At 35.7% G+C, this 22,645-nt stretch overlaps 1 protein-coding gene across 1 annotated transcript in view; it reads left to right on the top strand.

Annotated features, from left to right (window-relative positions):
• Nucleotides 1-22,645, top strand: part of LOC144453039 (DENN domain-containing protein 5B-like) — a 77,649-nt gene that overhangs the window by 50,124 nt on the left and 4,880 nt on the right. Inside the window, exons 11-19 of the mRNA XM_078144309.1 lie at nucleotides 1,196-1,348; nucleotides 2,146-2,240; nucleotides 6,655-6,725; nucleotides 15,587-15,689; nucleotides 16,357-16,485; nucleotides 16,885-17,006; nucleotides 18,222-18,364; nucleotides 18,752-18,870; nucleotides 21,693-21,945. Coding sequence (XP_078000435.1) covers nucleotides 1,196-1,348; nucleotides 2,146-2,240; nucleotides 6,655-6,725; nucleotides 15,587-15,689; nucleotides 16,357-16,485; nucleotides 16,885-17,006; nucleotides 18,222-18,364; nucleotides 18,752-18,870; nucleotides 21,693-21,945 — 1,188 coding nt within the window. The remainder of the gene's footprint in view (nucleotides 1-1,195; nucleotides 1,349-2,145; nucleotides 2,241-6,654; nucleotides 6,726-15,586; nucleotides 15,690-16,356; nucleotides 16,486-16,884; nucleotides 17,007-18,221; nucleotides 18,365-18,751; nucleotides 18,871-21,692; nucleotides 21,946-22,645) is intronic.

Genomic DNA, 22,645 nt, shown 5'->3' with positions numbered 1-22,645 from the left:
TGACGATCGTCATGTCTGTGCTCGAGCCACCCATTCATAATGGCGAAATGGCGAAAATATTTTCAAAGTCTTTCGCCACGGTGGTGAATCAAAATTCACGCCGATTAAACCCATACAGTCAAACGATCGTTCCACGAGACACTTTGCCCCACAGACCATGTCTATGCGTAGTTGAATGGGCGCCGCGTGTTTGTTACGATCTCAAGTAGCGTATATTGCTACTCCATCTTCTGTCATCATTTCAGGAACATGATATTGTAACAGATCTGGTCGGGGGTAACAGTAGGTCTGTTAGCAAGATTATCGTAACATTGTAGCGAGTATCAAAGCATCATCAACCAAGATTAGAAATTGTTACACTGAGTTCGGTGCACGAGTCGACATACTACAAGCTCAGGCATGGCAATACTAGGGCTAGGGCCTCGGGAAGTGCAGTTGAATTTCCGGGTTGTGGAAGTACAGTTGTGACTTTTATGTCGTCGATTAAATGGGTATTTGTGTTACATGTTCTAAAAGAATAAACTACTGTGTTATGTTGTCGGTACATTAACATTCGTCAATGGTCAAGTTGAGTTGAGAAATCACGATGTTCCGCAACTCGTGGCATCCGTACATAAACATCAAGACGCAAGCGATGAACGTATTCAGTTATTCATAGCTCAAAATTTCGTTACTTAAATGACGTTTTTATTCAAAATTTTGAAGAAAAAAAATTATTTTAGGTGACTTATAAATCTAGTAACATCAAACCATACAATAACGAGGACAAACTTTAGCTTTTAATTTGTTTTTCTGGATATGTCTGAATTAGACTGACGAATGCTGCGACTCAATCTTACACGATCAATGCACCAGCTTGACGAAACGGTTACTTAGGGGGTAGGACAGAGGTTTCTCCGTTAATCTTAGCGTGCAAACGTGGTTTTGAAACCAACGTCTTGCATAGTGTCGATTGTCTTTAAAATGTTTTGTCATATATTATGGGAACTGTTGTTAATTTCTTCCCGTCCACATCAGACAATTAGATGTCATTCAAAAATATACTTTAGTGTCAACACCCCTGGAAAATGGCCAAAATCAATAAGAATACCCCTGGAAAACTAATGAAAAACCCCTGGAAAGTCCTGGAATTTTGTTTTGCTTTAAGTGTATGAACCCTGTATATGTATATGTTGGATTCTGTATAATCTTTCAGACAAAGAGGATGTTGGTTGAAAAGATGGGTCAAGAAGCGGTAGAGCTGGGTCACGGTGAGGTCAAACTAACTGGTGTAGAAGAAAACACACTGATTGCCAGTCTGTGTGATCTACTTGAACGTATATGGAGTCATGGATTACAAACCAAACAGGTATGTGTGTAGGAAGGGGTTGAGTTAGGAAAAGACCTATTAACTGAATGGGTATGTTTATAGGAAGGTGTTGAGTTACGGAAAGACCTATTAACTGAATGGGTATGTTTGTAGGAAGGTGTTGAGTTAGGGAAAGACCTATTAACTGAATGGGTATGTTTGTAGGAAGGTGTTGAGTTAGGGAAAGACCTATTAACTGAATGGGTATGTTTGTAGGAAGGGGTTGAGTTAGGGAAAGACCTATTAACTGAATGGGTATGTTTGTAGGAAGGTGTTGAGTTTGGGAAAGACCTATTAACTGAATGGGTATGTTTGTAGGAAGGTGTTGAGTTTGGGAAAGACCTATTAACTGAATGGGTATGTTTGTAGGAAGGTGTTGAGTTTGGGAAAGACCTATTAACTGAATGGGTATGTTTGTAGGAAGGTGTTGAGTCAGGGAAAGACCTATTAACTGAATGAGTATGTTTGTAGGAAGGGGTTGAGTTAGGGAAAGACCTATTAACTGAATGGGTATGTTTGTAGGAAGGGGTTGAGTTAGGAAAAGACCTATTAACTGAATGGGTATGTTTGTAGGAAGGTGTTGAGTTTGGGAAAGACCTATTAACTGAATGCTGTGAATGATGTTAGTAACATGTTAGTTTGTACTTGACGTTGTTTATCACCATAAATCTTGTTATATATGTTTATATCCAAGTTAAATAATTGAAATGTCACAAAACAATTTTCAATTTTTATTTCTACAATTATAAGTCAAATAGAAAAGTTACACTAAGATATGTTTTGTCTTGTTATTAAAGGGTAAATCAGCATTTTGGTCTCACCTACTGTCATATCAAGACATGAAAGTAAGGAAAGACTCCATGGCAAATCCACACTTTCTAGCACCAAGTAAGTAACCCTATCTAACAGAGTTAACTCCATTTTATATCATAGTAGAGTTACGTTATGGGATTCTAGTTTTTGAAGTGACTCTAGTAGTACTAGGAGAGTTACGTTATGGGATTCTAGTTTTTGAAGTGACTCTAGTAGTACTAGTAGAGTTACGTTATGGGATTCTAGTTTTTGAAGTGACTCTAGTAGTACTAGTAGAGTTACGTTATGGCATTCTAGTTTTTGAAGTGACTGTAGTAGTACTAGTAGAGTTACGTTATGGCATTCTAGTTTTTGAAGTGACTCTAGTAGTACTAGTAGAGTTACGTTATGGCATTCTAGTTTTTGAAGTGACTCTAGAAGTACTAGTAGAGTTACGTTATGGGATTCTAGTTTTTGAAGTGACTCTAGTAGTACTAGTAGAGTTACGTTATGGGATTCTAGTTTTTGTAGTGACTGTAGTAGTACTAGTAGAGTTATGTTATGGGATTCTAGTTTTTGAAGTGACTCTAGTAGTACTAGTAGAGTTATGTTATGGGATTCTAGTTTTTGTAGTGACTGTAGTAGTACTAGTAGAGTTACGTTATAGGATTCTAGTTTTTGAAGTGACTGTAGTAGTACTAGTAGAGTTATGTTATGGGATTCTAGTTTTTGTAGTGACTCTAGTAGTACTAGTAGAGTTATGTTATGGCATTCTAGTTTTTGAAGTGACTGTAGTAGTACTAGTAGAGTTACGTTATGGGATTCTAGTTTATGAAGTGACTCTAGTAGTACTAGTAGAGTTACGTTATGGCATTCTAGTTTTTGAAGTGACTCTAGTAGTACTAGTAGAGTTACGTTATGGAATTCTAGTTTATGAAGTGACTGTAGCTTTGTCATCATCGTAATGATGTTTTGCTATTTTGGTCAGTTGACCAGCTAATGGAATTAGCTGACAATCTAACATAGTGTGTTGACTATTATACATGTTTGTAGGACTACTCATCAATTCTCTTCTAATAAGTATTTGTCTTCAGAAACACAAATGTTTAGTTTTACTAACTTAGGTAGTAGATAACTTCAGATCTAAATAAATGTCACATTTTGCAGATTGTCTACCAGAGTAGAGATATATAAAAACCTGGTGTTACAGGGTGACCGATCAAAACCAGATATTATTCTCAATAGTTTTCTAGGTTTAGCCAAGGACTTCATGCAAGTGACCTAAGAGGTCTTGTCTAGAGTCAGACTCATAGTGGGGAACCCTTAGATCAGGGGTATTTTCCAGATGAATGAAGAAAAGTATGTGGGAATATTATTATTATAACTTTGCAAGTGTAATATATAAAAGATCAGGGAAAATAATGGAAATTTGAATTGTTTTACTCATATTTTAAGGAGCATATAACCAACTGTGATTATCTCTTAAGCCATTGGTCAGTCTGATCAAGTTTAGGGGTATAACCAACTGTGATTATCTCTTAAGCCATTGGTCAGTCTGATCAAGTTTAGGGGTATAACCAACTGTGATTATCTCTTAAGCCATTGGTCAGTCTGATCAAGTTTAGGGGTATAACCAACTGTGATTATCTCTTAAGCCATTGGTCAGTCTGATCAAGTTTAGGGGTATAACCAACTGTGATTATCTCTTAAGCCATTGGTCAGTCTGATCAAGTTTAGGGGTATAATCAACTGTGATTATCTCTTAAGCCATTGGTCAGTCTGATCAAGTTTAGGGGTATAACCAACTGTGATTATCTCTTAAGCCATTGGTCAGTCTGATCAAGTTTAGGGGTATAACCAACTGTGATTATCTCTTAAGCCATTGGTCAGTCTGATCAAGTTTAGGGGTATAACCAACTGTGATTATCTCTTAAGCCATTGGTCAGTCTGATCAAGTTTAGGGGTATAACCAACTGTGATTATCTCTTAAGCCATTGGTCAGTCTGATCAAGTTTAGGGGTATAACCAACTGTGATTATCTCTTAAGCCATTGGTCAGTCTGATCAAGTTTAGGGGTATAACCAACTGTGATTATCTCTTAAGCCATTGGTCAGTCTGATCAAGTTTAGGGGTATAACCAACTGTGATTATCTCTTAAGCCATTGGTCAGTCTGATCAAGTTTAGGGGTATAACCAACTGTGATTATCTCTTAAGCCATTGGTCAGTCTGATCAAGTTTAGGGGTATAACCAACTGTGATTATCTCTTAAGCCATTGGTCAGTCTGATCAAGTTTAGGGGTATAACCAACTGTGATTATCTCTTAAGCCATTGGTCAGTCTGATCAAGTTTAGGGGTATAACCAACTGTGATTATCTCTTAAGCCACTGGTCAGTCTGATCAAGTTTAGGGGTATAACCAACTGTGATTATCTCTTAAGCCACTGGTCAGTCTGATCAAGTTTAGGGGTATAACCAACTGTGATTATCTCTTAAGCCATTGGTCAGTCTGATCAAGTTTAGGGGTATAACCAACTGTGATTATCTCTTAAGCCACTGGTCAGTCTGATCAAGTTTAGGGGTATAACCAACTGTGATTATCTCTTAAGCCATTGGTCAGTCTGATCAAGTTTAGGGGTATAACCAACTGTGATTATCTCTTAAGCCATTGGTCAGTCTGATCAAGTTTAGGGGTATAACCAACTGTGATTATCTCTTAAGCCACTGGTCAGTCTGATCAAGTTTAGGGGTATAACCAACTGTGATTATCTCTTAAGCCACTGGTCAGTCTGATCAAGTTTAGGGGTATATACCGGTACATGTAGAGGGATGTCAGTTGACAATGTAGATTAGATGTGCTATTATCATATCAGCTTTTGACAAAATAGCTAGAGCTAGGTGTTAAACATATAACTATTGAACAACATACTGAAGTGGTGATAAGGACATTAAGTTATAACACATTTGTCCACCTTTCTCAGTGTATACTTCTACTTTGTCCACCTTTCTCAGTGTATACTTCTACTTTGTCCACCTTTCTCAGTGTATACTTCTACTTCTATAGCAAATCTCATGCAGGATACTCAACTGTGGTAAACATCAAAGAATCTCTAAATATTTAATGTACAATGTTTGTTTACAGTCACTGTGACTCAGTGAGAGTTGCTAGCTATCCGACATGTTTTTCACTAAATTTTCCGACCATTTTGAAGTTTTCAACTGGTTGCAGACCCCAACAAGATATATAGTATTTTAGGTAAATGCATACATAATCTTGTCGTGTATTTTGTTGTTCTATGGCATGAAAAGAAGAATTGACTGCGTAAGCTGTCCATTGTTTGCGATTGTTGCAGTATGCTTTTTAGTACAGTGTTTCATTCGTCACGGTTGTTACCCGATTTCTCTCAGTCAGAAATGATTCTTGAAATTTTAGTCTATTTATTGATGCTTTTTATCACGTTTTAATATGTTAGGCTGTTTACAATGATCAGGATGGGGCATGTTATCGTAACTAAGTCAAAAATAAACATAAAATCAAATGCGTGGTTGCCATTTTACCTCTATTGTCGCGGTTGATGTATTCACAGAAAATGATACATTTCGTCAAAAACATGTCTCCAAAACGAATACTAGAGTACTAGACTTCAAATTTCTGGCTGCTAGTCGATTGTCTTTGATTTGAAACTTACATCATTCTCAGCCGAACCATGACCGAACTAACTGAGAAAATGAGAAGTACTCCAACTTTGACTTGAGAGATTGTATTTGTGCAGATTACCTTTCAAGTTGTGGCTCAATTTTAATATTTGAATGCATAACCGTGTATAATCTCTTCTCGTTTTTTGTGAGATTTTATGTGTGATTTATGTAGCATTGCGAGGTTTTTACATCCTGGACAGGAAGTCTTCATTACCGCTGTAGTAACAGGATTAATTAAAGTTAATGTATGCAAACAGAGTTTGATTCAATGGAAATGCCGCAGTTGCGTATCCTGTTGGTGGAGGGTCTATGTTTTTTTTATAGTTTTAGCACAACTTGACTTAGGTTTAAAAGTGCTATAGGCATGGCAAGCTGTCTGTGCATGTGTGTGTGTGTGGGGGGGGGGGGGGGGGGGGTATGTGTGTGAATTTTACTTAGGATGCCTTTTTCAAGACAATATGACTCCATTGTTGATATGCAAATAAAATCTAAATATATGATTTCTTTTTAAATACTTGAAAACTACTAGACCAACTAATCTAAAATTTAGTCAAGCTATTTGTTGGGTAGTCGAGATGAACAAGACTTAGTATTGGTGAAAAGTTATACAAAGCATGTAATTGATATGATATGCATATTTTTCTGAGTTTTGTTAAAATATTTTAACTTTGAAACTACTTGGCAGATCTACAGACTAAAAGAACATCCTCCCATAAATAACAGCTTGTATTTCAGTATCAGTTGTGTTACAACGCCATTGGCACTATTTTTCACTTTCCATGTATACATTTTTTCCCCAATTTTTGATAGCTATTAGAGCCAGAACTAGTCTAGCTTTGGATTGGTTGAAAGATGTATTCAAGTTGAAACTGTTCATGTTTGTTAAAGGTATACTACTCTAGTTTATATTTACATGATTGTGTCAGTTGTAGTATCCATTGATGTTTATTCCTTCCTATCGTAGATTTATATTATATGTATGTACTTAACAAACTTCAGAACATGAAAATAGTTCAAGTTGACATGGCCAGCTTTGTTTTGGAAAATACAGTCAGAAAACACATTTAAATGTGAATATCATGCAAAAATGATCCTTAGTTTGGTTTTACAACCCTCACGACAACAGCAAAATGGCAGCCATATTTGTCATAAATAATCACACTTTGCCCAACAACTCTTGAAGTTTAACAGATAGAGACCTCATTCAAGTGTCTTCACCCATGTTATCAATCATGAGCTTTTTAATGGCACATTGACTTTTGACCTTGACCTCCATCTTCAAGGTCAAATAGCCATATTATTGTCAAAGTGTATATATATATCTCTGATATGCATGTACTGATTGCAACCAAACCTTGTACAAATGTCAGATGCTATAGTCTGCATATACACATTATTTTGTTTCACAACCCTCACGATAACAGCAAAATGGTGGCCATATTTGTCAGAATATTCACATTTTGGCCGATAACTCTTGATGCTTAACAGATAGAGACCCAATTCAAGTGCCTTCGTTGTGGTTATCAATCATGAGCTTTCTAATGACACACTGACATTTGACCTTGACCTTCATCTTCAGGGTCAAATAGCTATGTCTTCCTATTTTGAAATCATTAAGATAATATAAATATTAATGTTAATGTGCCTGAAATTGTCAAGGATCTACACATAAATAGATAAGAAATGAACAACCCTTTCAGGTGTTGTCAGTGTATCTTTTTGATTGCCTTGCCATAGTTGTTGTCCTTTTTTAACTGACAGCCTGTGGCATAAAGAACTTGTTGTAGTTACTAAAAGAAATAACTTTTTTGGGGGATATGTCTTCCATGAAGACTTGTTAGGGATGAGGTAATGAAGAAAGACATGATGACCATACTCTATATAACATCTTCAAATGTGATTTTAGTAAAAAAAAAATATAAAGTAAAAAAGAAAAAAGAAAACGACGTTATGTGGCAAGCTGATCTGAAATATGATGAGGATATCTTTAAGTTTAGTGATGTGTAGATGGTAAATTATTGAATACAAGATGATATGATCTTTGAAATGCAAAGGGGTTGCACAAAATCTTATTTTTTATCAGAAGTCTTTACTCACAAAATGCATAGCAAATAGGACTGATAGTTTGTAGTGGTGTTTCTAGTGGATGTAATGTAATCATGTGTAATTTAGATGCAGAAATTGTTATTTTTGGTCAAAGATTGCAAACTTTGGTCATTGTTTTGGAAATTAAGGGCTTTGAATTTCGGTCAGTTGTGTGTTACACTGCCATTGGTGCTATTTTTAAACAAACAAACAGACGAATTACATATTCAAAGTTGATAATGATATTTACATGTTAGGTCAAACCCATTTAAAATGTTTGTAGTGCTTTGTATTGCTTCAATAGATTGGGATAAGGGTACTTACAACATACACACAAATATGGGATAAGGGTACTTACAACACACACACAAATATGGGATAAGGGTACTTACAACAAACATACAAATATGGGATAAGGGTACTTACAACAAACACACAAATATGGGATAAGGGTACTTACAACAAACATACAAATATGGGATAAGGGTACTTACAACAAACACAAATATGGGATAAGGGTACTTACAACAAACATACAAATATGGGATAAGGGTACTTACAACATACACACAAATATGGGATAAGGGTACTTACAACAAACACACAAATATGGGATAAGGGTACTTACAACAAACATACAAATATGGGATAAGGGTACTTACAACAAACATACAAATATGGGATAAGGGTACTTACAACATACATACAAATATGGGATAAGGGTACTTACAACATACATATACATGTTGATGTCACACTTGTGAATGTTTGTTTAGGGGAGGAGACGGTTTTTTGGCATAAATTAATAAAGTTTGTTTGCTGATCCTGTGTGACATTGTGCAATCATTCCTTAGTAGCAACACTGTAACCTTCTGTAATTCAGAAAGATATTATATAAATATAAATAAATAAAATAAATAATAAAATTAAATGAAACCAAATTTACAGAAACAGGGAATCTTATGATGACCCCATGTCCATTTATGAATTTGTAAGTTGTAGGTATTTGATATTAACCTACTAACCTACTAACCTATCTAATACTCTATGTATACAATAAGTCTAACTACTCATTACTCCTTTTTCTCTTTTCTGTCTACACTATTTTGGTGTTGTCTTTGTTTTTAGTTGAAAGCCACTGGAAGCAATGTAAGAATTCTGGTGCTACATGTCAGTATTTAGATGTACCTTCATTACTTTGTTGTTGGCTAATGGATACAGACTTTGATCAATCTCACATCTATAAATTATCTTCCACCACTGTCAAGTGTATGTGTCTGTCTCTAAGTTTGTCATGCAAAAGTGACCCTTAAAGATGGTGATATTTTGAATGATTTGTAAATCAGTGAATTTGTGAAATTTAAACCAATCAATGATATGTTACTATCTTAGTGTACACATTTACAAAATACTGTGGTACACTGTATTTTAAAGGAATTGATTTCATTGAAAAGCCAGATTGTCTATTTTGCCTGGAACTAATTTTTGTTCATTCAGAAAGGTATGCATGGCAGGTATTAAATGTAGTGTCATTGGACTTTAATTTAGTGGGAAAAAACACAAAACAAAAACTGAAAATAAACTTCACAAAACTAAAAATAAACTGAAAATAAACTTCACAACACTTTTATTTGATTATTGTGGATGTTATATATCAATTGTAAGGCATGTTCCTACTATAAAAAAATATTCCAATCAAATCAAATTCTATGGTTTCTAGTCTTAGCTGTGAGAGATATCATAAAGTTAATATACTTTCCATACAGTTATTAGAATACAAATAGATATTTCCAAACAAATTATCCAATGCCATGTAGTTGTGGTTCTATCTAACTTAGCTAAAATTATATAATTTATTCCTAATGTTCCTTTTTTATGAAGCAGCATTATACAAGTGTCTAGTGTTATATCATAGTTTTTAGTAGCCCCTAGGCTCTAGTGTTATATCATAGTTTTTAGTAGCCCCCTAGGCTCTAGTGTTATATCATAGTTTTTAGTAGCCCCCTAGGCTCTAGTGTTATATCATAGTTTTTAGTAGCCCCTAGGCTCTAGTGTTATATCATAGTTTTTAGTAGCCCCTAGGATCTAGTGTTATATCATAGTTTTTAGTAGCCCCTAGGATCTAGTGTTATATCATAGTTTTTAGTAGCCCCTAGGATCTAGTGTTATATCATAGTTTTTAGTAGCCCCTAGGCTCTAGTGTTATATCATAGTTTTTAGTACCCCCTAGGCTCTAGTGTTATATCATAGTTTTTAGTACCCCCTAGGCTCTAGTGTTATATCATAGTTTTTAGTAGCCCCTAGGCTCTAGTGTTATATCATAGTTTTTAGTAGCCCCTAGGCTCTAGTGTTATATCATAGTTTTTAGTAGCCCCCTAGGCTCTAGTGTTATATCATAGTTTTTAGTACCCCCTAGGCTCTAGTGTTATATCATAGTTTTTAGTAGCCCCTAGGATCTAGTGTTATATCATAGTTTTTAGTAGCCCCTAGGCTCTAGTGTTATATCATAGTTTTTAGTACCCCCTAGGCTCTAGTGTTTCCCCTGGTGTTGGCCCTTCCCTTACTGTACTTTATAGTCTAGTGTACCCCATAGGTTTTAGTTGGCACTTTCCCTTACTGTATTTTCAAGGAATTGATTTCATTGAAAAGCCAAATTGTCTATTTTGCCTGGAACTAATTTTTGTTCATTCAGAAAGGTATGCATGGCAGGTATTAAATGTAGTGTCATTGGACTTTAATTTAGTGGGAAAAAACACAAAACAAAAACTGAAAATAAACTTCACAAAACTAAAAATAAACTGAAAATAAACTTCACAACACTTTTATTTGATTATTGTGGATGTTATATATCAATTGTAAGGCATGTTCCTACTATAAAAAAATATTCCAATCAAATCAAATTCTATGGTTTCTAGTCTTAGCTGTGAGAGATATCATAAAGTTAATATACTTTCCATACAGTTATTAGAATACAAATAGATATTTCCAAACAAATTATCCAATGCCATGTAGTTGTGGTTCTATCTAACTTAGCTAAAATTATATAATTTATTCCTAATGTTCCTTTTTCATGAAGCAGCATTATACAAGTGTCTAGTGTTATATCATAGTTTTTAGTAGCCCATAGGCTCTAGTGTTTCCCCTGGTGTTGGCCCTTCCCTTACTGTACTTTATAGTCTAGTGTATCCCATGGGTTGTTTTAGTTGGCCCCTTCCCTTACTTTATAGTCTAGTGTACCCCATAGGTTGTTTTAGTTTGCCCCTTCCCTTACTGTACTTTATAGTCTAGTGTACCCCATAGGTTGTTTTAGTTGGCCTCTTCCCTTCCCTTACTTTATGAGTCTAGTGTACCCCATAGGTTGTTTTAGTTGGCCCCTTCCCTTACTTTATAGTCTAGTGTACCCCATAGGTTGTTTTAGTTGGCCTCTTCCCTTCCCTTACTTTATAGTCTAGTGTACCCCATAGGTTGTTTTAGTTGGCCTCTTCCCTTCCCTTACTTTATAGTCTAGTGTACCCCATAGGTTGTTTTAGTTGGCCCCTTCCCTTACTTTATAGTCTAGTGTACCCCATAGGTTGTTTTAGTTGGCCCCTTCCCTTACTTTATAGTCTAGTGTACCCCATAGGTTGTTTTAGTTGGCCCCTTCCCTTACTTTATAGTCTAGTGTACCCCATAGGTTGTTTTAGTTGGCCCCTTCCCTTACTTTATAGTCTAGTGTACCCCATAGGTTGTTTTAGTTGGCCCCTTCCCTTACTTTATAGTCTAGTGTACCCCATAGGTTGTTTTAGTTGGCCCCTTCCCTTACTTTATAGTCTAGTGTACCCCATAGGTTGTTTTAGTTGGCCCCTTCCCTTACTTTATAGTCTAGTGTACCCCATAGGTTGTTTTAGTTGGCCCCTTCCCTTACTTTATAGTCTAGTGTACCCCATAGGTTGTTTTAGTTGGCCCCTTCCCTTACTTTATGAGTCTAGTGTACCCCATAGGTTGTTTTAGTTGGCCCCTTCCCTTACTTTATGAGTCTAGTGTACCCCATAGGTTTTAGTTGAATTAACTCCTATATGAACCTAAGACCTGTCACCATGCATACTGAATTAACTCCTATATGAACCTATGAGACCTGTCACCATGCATATTGAATTAACTCCTATATGAACCTATGAGACATGTCACCATGCATATTGAATTAACTCCTATATGAACCTATGAGACCTGTCACCATGCATATTGAATTAACTCCTATATGAACCTATGACCTGTCACCATGCATATTGAATTCAACAATATAATGTTCAGTAGTCAGAACCATGCCTCAACAACTTTAAGGGTCATTTTTGCGTGACAGTCTGACCTCACTTTACTTTCTTCTTACATTTACTATAGCTCACATGCTTTTCCAGAGGGAGTAAAGGGTGTCCTCCTTTGCACTCTGTGGAGAGGGAGTAAGCCTACATCTCTTTACGAAATATTGCACAAATAAAGATTTACCCTTGTCACACTGATTTTTAGCACAATTGAACTGATAAGGTTCAGCCAAATGATCGTGTATATTGCAAAGATAACAACAGGGTTGGATAGCAACTGGAAAATCATTCAGCAAATGAACACCTATACCTAGCATGGATCAGCATGTGGGTAAACATTTGTAAAAACTGTGCAGTTGTGCTACAACGCCATTGGCACTATTTTTGTGTTCTGAATCACACAATATAATTTTTTGTCAATAAAAGCATGAGCAGCTTTAGCTTGAAGCTCTGCACTGCTGAGTAACATGTATAATATTGTATTATGTGATCTTAGTCGTGGTGTACCGTGTACAGTCAAGTATTGTGAAATAGTGGTAGTATGTACAGTGTACAGTCAAGTATTGTGAAATAGTGGTAGTATGTAAGCGTACAAGTATTGTGAAATAGTGGTAGTACGTACAGTGTACAGGTATTGTGAAATAGTGGTAGTACGTACAGTGTACAAGTATTGTGAAATAGTGGTAGTACGTACAGTGTACAGGTATTGTGAAATAGTGGTAGTACGTACAGTGTACAGGTATTGTGAAATAGTGGTAGTACGTACAGTGTACAGGTATTGTGAAATAGTGGTAGTATGTAAGCATACAAGTATTGTGAAATAGTGGTAGTACGTACAGTGTACAGTCAAGTATTGTGAAATAGTGGTAGTACGTACAGTGTACAAGTATTGTGAAATAGTGGTAGTATGTACAGTGTACAGGTATTGTGAAATAGTGGTAGTACGTACAGTGTACAGGTATTGTGAAATAGTGGTAGTATGTACAGTGTACAGGTATTGTGAAATAGTGGTAGTACGTACAGTGTACAGGTATTGTGAAATAGTGGTAGTATGTACAGTGTACAGGTATTGTGAAATAGTGGTAGTACGTACAGTGTACAGGTATTGTGAAATAGTGGTAGTACGTACAGTGTACAAGTATTGTGAAATAGTGGTAGTATGTACAGTGTACAGGTATTGTGAAATAGTGGTAGTACGTACAGTGTACAGGTATTGTGAAATAGTGGTAGTACGTACAGTGTACAGGTATTGTGAAATAGTGGTAGTATGTACAGTGTACAGGTATTGTGAAATAGTGGTAGTATGTAAGCGTACAAGTATTGTAAAATAGTGGTAGTACGTACAGTGTACAGGTATTGTGAAATAGTGGTAGTATGTACAGTGTACAGGTATTGTGAAATAGTGGTAGTATGTAAGCGTACAAGTATTGTAAAATAGTGGTAGTACGTACAGTGTACAGGTATTGTGAAATAGTGGTAGTACGTACAGTGTACAGGTATTGTGAAATAGTGGTAGTATGTAAGCGTACAAGTATTGTAAAATAGTGGTAGTATGTACAGTGTACAGGTATTGTGAAATAGTGGTAGTACGTACAGTGTACAGGTATTGTGAAATAGTGGTAGTATGTAAGCGTACAAGTATTGTGAAATAGTGGTAGTACGTACAGTGTACAGGTATTGTGAAATAGTGGTAGTATGTACAGTGTACAGGTATTGTGAAATAGTGGTAGTATGTACAGTGTACAAGTATTGTGAAATAGTGGTAGTATGTACAGTGTACAAGTATTGTGAAATAGCAACAGCCAAATTATCATATATATTGCAAAGATAACAACAGGGAATAATATAGACTGTCAACAGTCGTCTTGACTTTTTTGTAATTTATCTTTAATACTATTGTTGCTGAAATTAATAGAATTGAACATATTAACATGGTGTGGATGTCAAGGTGACTGTTCTAACTCGCTGTACTTTCATTATATGAATTATTCATGAGTGCCCTCATTTATTTGCACAACAAAATAGCTGTAGCATTTTTGTGTGTACATGACTACACATACTTGATGCAGACCATGGATGACCGACATGTCAACAGGCAGGCTTAAGGTCATTTATAAAACATGCATTACATCATTTATTGACATAACTCACGTATACACGGTTTTATAGCCTCAGTAAAGAATGTTCAGTCCACTTCATGGTCAACATTAGGACTATCTGTGGTCAACATTAGGACTATCTGTGGACAGTAAAATGTCACTTCACATACATGATTACGCATCAACAGCTGTTAGGCTGTCCACCATGATTATGTAAATTTTATGTTAATCATGAATTAAACGTCTGTAACTTGGATGCCTGGTTAACTGCTAGGGGAAGTTTGAGGAGATAGTAGACACTAGATTATATTTGATGTGTTCTAATCCTTAGTGATCATGTGAGAGTAGCTCATGTTCTGTATGTGCATTGTACATGCTGACTATTAGATTGTATATTATAAGTTATGTATTTGCACACAACTAGTATTTAAATAAAACACATTTCAGATGGTTTTTTAGGAATACAGCGAAACTAATCTGCGTCTGATTAATAGACAAGTGACTAAACATTCAAAAAATGTATGTTAATTGCTTAGCAACAAGACCATGCCCATAGCAACAGCCAAATGATCATGTATAGTGCAAAGATAACAAAAGGGTTTAATAGACAAATGACTAAACATTCTAAAAAAAATATGCAAATATACCTAGCACCAAGACCACACCCATAGCAACAGCCAAATGATCGTGTATATTGTAAAGATAATAGGGAATAATAGACAAATGAATAAGCATTCTAAAAATGTATGCAAATATACCTAGCAACAAGACCACACCAATAGCAACAACCAAATGATCATGTATATTGTAAAGATAACATCAGGGATTCATAGTTAATGAACATTCAAAAATGGTATGCAAACATGCCTAGCAACCCAACCCGACCATGCCCATAGCAACAGCCAAGTGATCGCATATATTGCAAAGATAGGACTGGATAGGACTGGATAGGCAACTTGACAGTCATTCAGTAAACACCAGTCCTATACCTAGCATGGATCAGCATGTGGATAAACATTTTTTTTTTACATGTATGGTTGTGCTACAATGCCATTGGCGCTATTTTTTTTACTACAAAACAGACCAGCACTCTATCTACACTTCAATTAGTGGACATGTAAATTTATAAAATGAAGTTACAATTTATATGTCTCATGTTGAAATATACTGACATAGTAATATCTTGTCACCTTTTTATTAAAGTTGGATAGCAAATCATGTAATAAATCATATAATAATTAATGTGTTTCTGAATATGTTAATGTAGATTTGAATCCAGAGTCATCTCAGTTTGGTCATAGACGACGTGGCAGTGGTTTACAAGACCCAGTCTTACCACCAGTACTAACAGACCTTGTCAATGATGTACAGTAAGTAGAAACACACAAATACAGTCATACCACCAGTACTAACAGACCTTGTCAATGATGTACAGTAAGTAGAAACACACAAATACAGTCTTACCACCAGCACTAACAGATCTTGTCAATGATGTACAGTAAGTAGAAACACACAAATACAGTCTTACCACCAGTACTAACAGATCTTGTCAATGATGTACAGTAAGTATAAACACACAAATACAGTCTTACCACCAGTACTAACAGATCTTGTCAATGATGTACAGTAAGTATAAACACACAAATACAGTCTTAACACCAGTACTAACAGATCTTGTCAATGATGTACAGTAAGTATAAACACACAAATACAGTCTTACCACCAGTACTAACAGATCTTGTCAATGATGTACAGTAAGTATAAACACACAAATACAGTCCAGTAAAAATACTCATATGGTTACTGCTCCCTATCTTGTAGACAATGTACACAATACAATAATGTTTGTTTATTGTCTTATCTAACAATTCCTACTGTGATGTTTACTGCTCCTTATCTTGTGGATGATCAATTTATCAAATTGTTATTTTGAAAGAAAATTTCAATTTTTTGCTTGATGATATGGGACTAGGCACAAGTTTGTTTTGTGTACTTATCTTTTATAGGAAAGTAATCTGAGATTTGTATCTTTTATAGGAAAGTACAGTCAATGAAAGATGTGAAGACACAAATTGGATATGCCAGGGCTTTTATTAGATTATCTTTGGAAAGAAAATTACTGTGTACTCATTTGAAAGAGTTACTATCAGACTATGAGTTATGCAGGTAAGATATTTGTTGTCAAAGCAAACATATCCTAATGTTCAATAATTAAGAGTAATGAATAGTATCGGCTTTTCAGTACAAGTAACAATAAGACCCCAGTCCAATCATGTTTTGTCCAAAATTGTATATACCAGGTATAAATATCAACTTTCTGTAACAACACCTGCATTCCCAAGACATTCACACATATCAAATTGATTACCAAAATCACCAGCTGTTCATTGTTGTTATGGGTTTTCATAGAGGAAACACTACATTGTTCATTGTACACATTCATATTTGACAATAACCCTCATTAATTTAGAGGACCTTTTACACCCCAGTCTCACCTTGGAAGACAGATAAGAAATTCAGACTCCAATAATCACATGATTCTCTGTATTATCCTTATTTTTATAGGAGTCGATACAAGAGATACGCATTCCTGAGATCTGACGATGAAAAGGAACAGTTCCTGTATTATTTGCTGTCACTCAATGCAGTAGATTATTACTGTTTTACCAACTCATTCATTACTACCAGTAAGTTGACATGAGATAGTTGATTACTACTGTGTGTGTGTGTGTCTGTCTGTGTCTGTCTGTCTGTCTGTCTGTCTGTCTGTCTGTCTATGTCTGTGTGTGTGTGTCTGTGTGTCTGTGTATGTGTGTGTGTGTGTGTGTGTGTGTGTGTGTGTGTGTGTGTGTAAACAACTTAAAGTCAAAAACTGCTGGAGTGATTGGTGATTGCTTTGATATTTGGTAGTCATGTTACTTCTGGTGTCTAGTTGGGAAACTGTTCAAATGAAAATGATTGCATCGGAGGTGTGGGTTTTCGGTCATAAAATGTGATTTTCGATGGGGCAGATTGGCATGAAATTAGATTAGGGTAGAGCAAATTAAGATTTGTTCATGACATGATTCTCCAGTAATATGCAAATTAGGGCTAACAATTTGTCTTTTTGGTTAAAAAACTATAATTGTAAAACTACTAAGCAGATTGGGATGAAATCTAACGGGGATTTATCTATGGGTGTATAGATGAAGAAATATGAAGCATATAATGATCTCATCAGTAATATGCAAATTAGGTGTAAAAATGTTAATTTTGGTAAAAAATTTATATCTCAAAAAGTGATGAATAGACAATTGAATAAACATTCAAAAATTGATATAAATTTGCCTAGCAACAAGACCACGCCCATAGCAACAGCCAAATAATCACTTATATTGCAAAGGTAACAGGAATTGAAAGACAAATGAATAAACATTGAAAAAATGTATGCAAATGTGCCTAGCAACAAGACCACACCCATAGCAAGAGCCAGATGATCACATATATATAGCGTAGATAACAAGTTGATTAGTAAACAAAGGAATAAACATTTAAAAATGTATGCAAATGTGCCTAGCAACAAGACCACACCCATAGCAAGAGCCAAATGATCACATATATATAACGTAGATAACAAGTTGATTAGTAGACAAAGGAATAAACATTTTAAAATGTATGCGAATATATCTAGTAGCATGACCATGCCCATAGCAACAGCCAAATGATTGCAAAGATAGCAACATGGTTGGATAGTCATTCAACAAATGAACACCTATTGTTAGCATGGACTAGCATATGCATTTTTAAAAACTGTACAGTTGTGCTATAACGCCATTGGCGGTATTTTTTATTAATGTAAACTGAACCAAACCAAATTGTTGTTGTTGATCCACTATTAATCTGATTGATTTTTTCATTTCCAGGGATTAGCTATCGAGTGTTAATCTTCACCAGTAAAAAGTTCAACTCAGCAACCAGTGCTAATCCATGGCTTAGTGTGGCAGGTGAATTAGGAGATACAGGGATTATACCTCTACAAAAACACGCAGTGGAGTTGGTATTTGAGGTAAGCATTCACATCTATCATTGACATCAAAGTCAGCTGTTGAACTCATTCCATGACAATATTGAGTTCAGAAGAGATGTGGAGACATAGTTAGCCATTACACGCATTCCATGACAATATGTTCAGAAGAGATTCTTACAAAGTTAAAACGAATGAGTATTTTCACTATTTTAACTTTTGAATTAAAAGAGAGGTCAGAGGAAAAAATGTAAAAACAAAGTTAAAAGTAAATTTAAAATGTTATGATGCACTTTTAAGTTGAGAGGTCAGCCACCCTCCTCACCTACAAACAATCATACAAGGGCAATAAAATTGAATAATATTGAATCTGGAAAATAAGGAATGATATTGGTTTGAATTGTGAAGTTGGTTTGTTTGTATTTTCAGCATCCTAACCTTGGTTTGTTAAGTACAGTAAGGATAGGACATGATAATTCTGGTATGTCCCCAAAATGGATGATTGATTATGTACTGGTTAGAAATGAACTGACAGCACACACATACAAGTAAGTATTATGTACTGGTTAGAAATGAACTGACAGCACACACTTACAAGTAAGTATTATGTACTGGTTAGAAATGAACTGACAGCACACACTTACAAGTAAGTATTATGTACTGGTTAGAAATGAACTGACAGCACACACTTACAAGTAAGTATTATGTACTGGTTAGAAATGAACTGACAGCACACACTTACAAGTAAGTATTATGTACTGGTTAGAAATGAACTGACAGCACACACTTACAAGTAAGTATTATGTACTGGTTAGAAATGAACTGACAGCACACACATACAAGTAAGTATTATGTACTGGTTAGAAATGAACTGACAGCACACACTTACAAGTAAGTATTATGTACTGGTTAGAAATGAACTGACAGCACACACTTACAAGTAAGTATTATGTACTGGTTAGAAATGAACTGACAGCACACACATACAAGTAAGTATTATGTACTGGTTAGAAATGAACTGACAGCACACACATACAAGTAAGTATTATGTACTGGTTAGAAATGAACTGACAGCACACACATACAAGTAAGTATTATGTACTGGTTAGAAATGAACTGACAGCACACACTTGCAAGTAAGTATTATGTACTGGTTAGAAATGAACTGACAGCACACACATACAAGTAAGTATTATGTACTGGTTAGAAATGAACTGACAGCACACACATACAAGTAAGTATTATGTACTGGTTAGAAATGAACTGACAGCACACACATACAAGTAAGTATTATGTACTGGTTAGAAATGAACTGACAGCACACACATACAAGTAAGTATTATGTACTGGTTAGAAATGAACTGACAGCACACACATACAAGTAAGTATTATGTACTGGTTAGAAATGAACTGACAGCACACACTTACAAGTAAGTATTATGTACTGGTTAGAAATGAACTGACAGCACACACATACAAGTAAGTATTATGTACTGGTTAGAAATGAACTGACAGCACACACATACAAGTAAGTATTATGTACTGGTTAGAAATGAACTGACAGCACACACTTACAAGTAAGTATTATGTACTGGTTAGAAATGAACTGACAGCACACACATACAAGTAAGTATTATGTACTGGTTAGAAATGAACTGACAGCACGCACATACAAGTAAGTATTATGTACTGGTTAGAAATGAACTGACAGCACACACATACAAGTAAGCAGAGTCTAATATTCCTTTCAAGCTGGTCAAGTGAATTTCATTGTAATACAATGTATTTTCAAGTGTGCTTGATTATAAAGAAGTCGTGTCCTCTTGTACAGACAGCTGTCTACATTTCTTGTTAATCAAACATCACTGCCAGAAGATCTCAATCGCAATGGTTGGAAATGAACTGTTGATATTCAATGTTTGTTGATATTTGTTGATATTCAATGCATACATGTATGCCCATGACAAGTAAGACGCAACCTGATTGGATGTGTGTCTCACTGAGCAGAAATTCATTTGAATGGGTGCCATTTCAGATGTAGAGGAGGCGATCAGGCTAAAAAATGTAAATGTACCAAGAAGGTCAATTCAGGCAAAATAACGAAGGTAAAATAGCAATGAACGATTAGCCGACAGCTACATCGGATTTTAATCAGATTGAGGTTTACCTGTGGTTGGTGGTTAGTATCAGATGTACTACAGTGCCATTGACAGTATTGTTAATCTATTGTACAGGTTTACCTGTGGTTGGTGGTTAGTATCAGATGTACTACAGTGCCATTGACAGTATTGTTAATCTATTGTACAGGTTTACCTGTGGTTAGTATCAGATGTACTACAGTGCCATTGACGGTATTGTTAATCTATTGTACAGGTTTACCTGTGGTTAGTATCAGATGTACTACAGTGCCATTGACAGTATTGTTAATCTATTGTACAGGTTTACCTGTGGTTAGTATCAGATGTACTATCGCGCCATTGACAGTATTGTTAATCTATTGTACAGGTTTACCTGTGGTTAGTATCAGATGTACTATCGCGCCATTGACAGTATTGTTAATCTATTGTACAGGTTTACCTGTGGTTGGTGGTTAGTATCAGATGTACTACAGTGCCATTGACAGTATTGTTAATCTATTGTACAGGTTTACCTGTGGTTAGTATCAGATGTACTACAGTGCCATTGACGGTATTGTTAATCTATTGTACAGGTTTACCTGTGGTTAGTATCAGATGTACTACAGTGCCATTGACAGTATTGTTAATCTATTGTACAGGTTTACCTGTGGTTAGTATCAGATGTACTATCGCGCCATTGACAGTATTGTTAATCTATTGTACAGGTTTACCTGTGGTTAGTATCAGATGTACTATCGCGCCATTGACAGTATTGTTAATCTATTGTACAGGTTTACCTGTGGTTAGTATCAGATGTACTACAATGCCATTGACAGTATTGTTAATCTATTGTACAGGTTTACCTGTGGTTAGTATCAGATGTACTACAGTGCCATTGACAGTATTGTTAATCTATTGTACAGGTTTACCTGTGGTTAGTATCAGATGTACTACAGTGCCATTGACAGTATTGTTAATCTATTGTACAGGTTTACCTGTGGTTAGTATCAGATGTACTACAGTGCCATTGACAGTATTGTTAATCTATTGTACAGGTTTACCTGTGGTTAGTATCAGATGTACTACAGTGCCATTGACAGTATTGTTAATCTATTGTACAGGTTTACCTGTGGTTAGTATCAGATGTACTACAGTGCCATTGACAGTATTGTTAATCTATTGTACAGGTTTACCTGTGGTTAGTATCAGATGTACTACAGTGCCATTGACAGTATTGTTAATCTATTGTACAGGTTTACCTGTGGTCGATGGTTAGGTAAAGGAGTAGATGATGGCAGTTTAGAGAGACTACTTGTTGGTGAATTAATACCTTGTAATACTGATACCGAGGAGATTGTGAACTCGTGTCAAACGCCACCACACCCTAGATCTCCAGTACAAGTCAGAAGAAACACACCAATCAAGAGTTCAATCCCACAGATCCAGGAAATGTTGACAGATGCCATCAACCATATTGTGAAGTATTTCTACAAACCAGAGAAAGAGGTGAGATTATAGACTTATTGCCAGACTATGGTGACATTAGTAGATGTCTATTGCCATGAGGACTGTCATGTAATCTAGTCTAGCATTGTCCTTCATCAAGTCTAGTTCAATCAGGTGCCAAGGTAAAATTTCAAATCCAACTACGGCAATCCAAACAGTCATTAACATCGTGTCCATGTTAATCAATCATAGGATTCTACCCAATGATAAGTTAGTGTTAATTTCTGGATATAAAGGGAAGGGAGGGTCTGGTAATCAAATTGAAGTGAAAGGGCAAAAATATGTAGATGAGCTAAATGATTTCTATGCTAGATTTGAGTGTCACAATTTTTCACAAGATCGAGACTCTATATGTAGTCGACTTCATAAGACGACCGATGGGAATAGCTCTAGAATTACTATCAGTACTGAAGATGTGAAGCGTCAAATGAAGCGGCTGAAAGTTAACAAAGCTTCGGGTCCTGATACATGTAGTGTCTCAGCACACATACTAAAATTGTGTGCTGATCAGCTGTCACCTGTTCTTTGTAGGCTATTTACATCATTCTTAGGTACTTGTTATGGTCCATGTATTTGGTAAAAGTTGTCCATCAATGATTGTACCAGTACCCAAGAGATCTACTGTTTCCATATTGAATGACCTAAGACCAGTAGTGCTGACTTCTCAGGTTATAAAAGTGTTTGAGCGTTGTATAAGATC

Source organism: Glandiceps talaboti, chromosome 23 (genome assembly GCF_964340395.1).
Source record: "Glandiceps talaboti chromosome 23, keGlaTala1.1, whole genome shotgun sequence".
NCBI classification, from domain to species: domain Eukaryota; kingdom Metazoa; phylum Hemichordata; class Enteropneusta; family Spengelidae; genus Glandiceps; species Glandiceps talaboti.
This window is presented reverse-complemented; position numbering and strand designations above follow the sequence as displayed.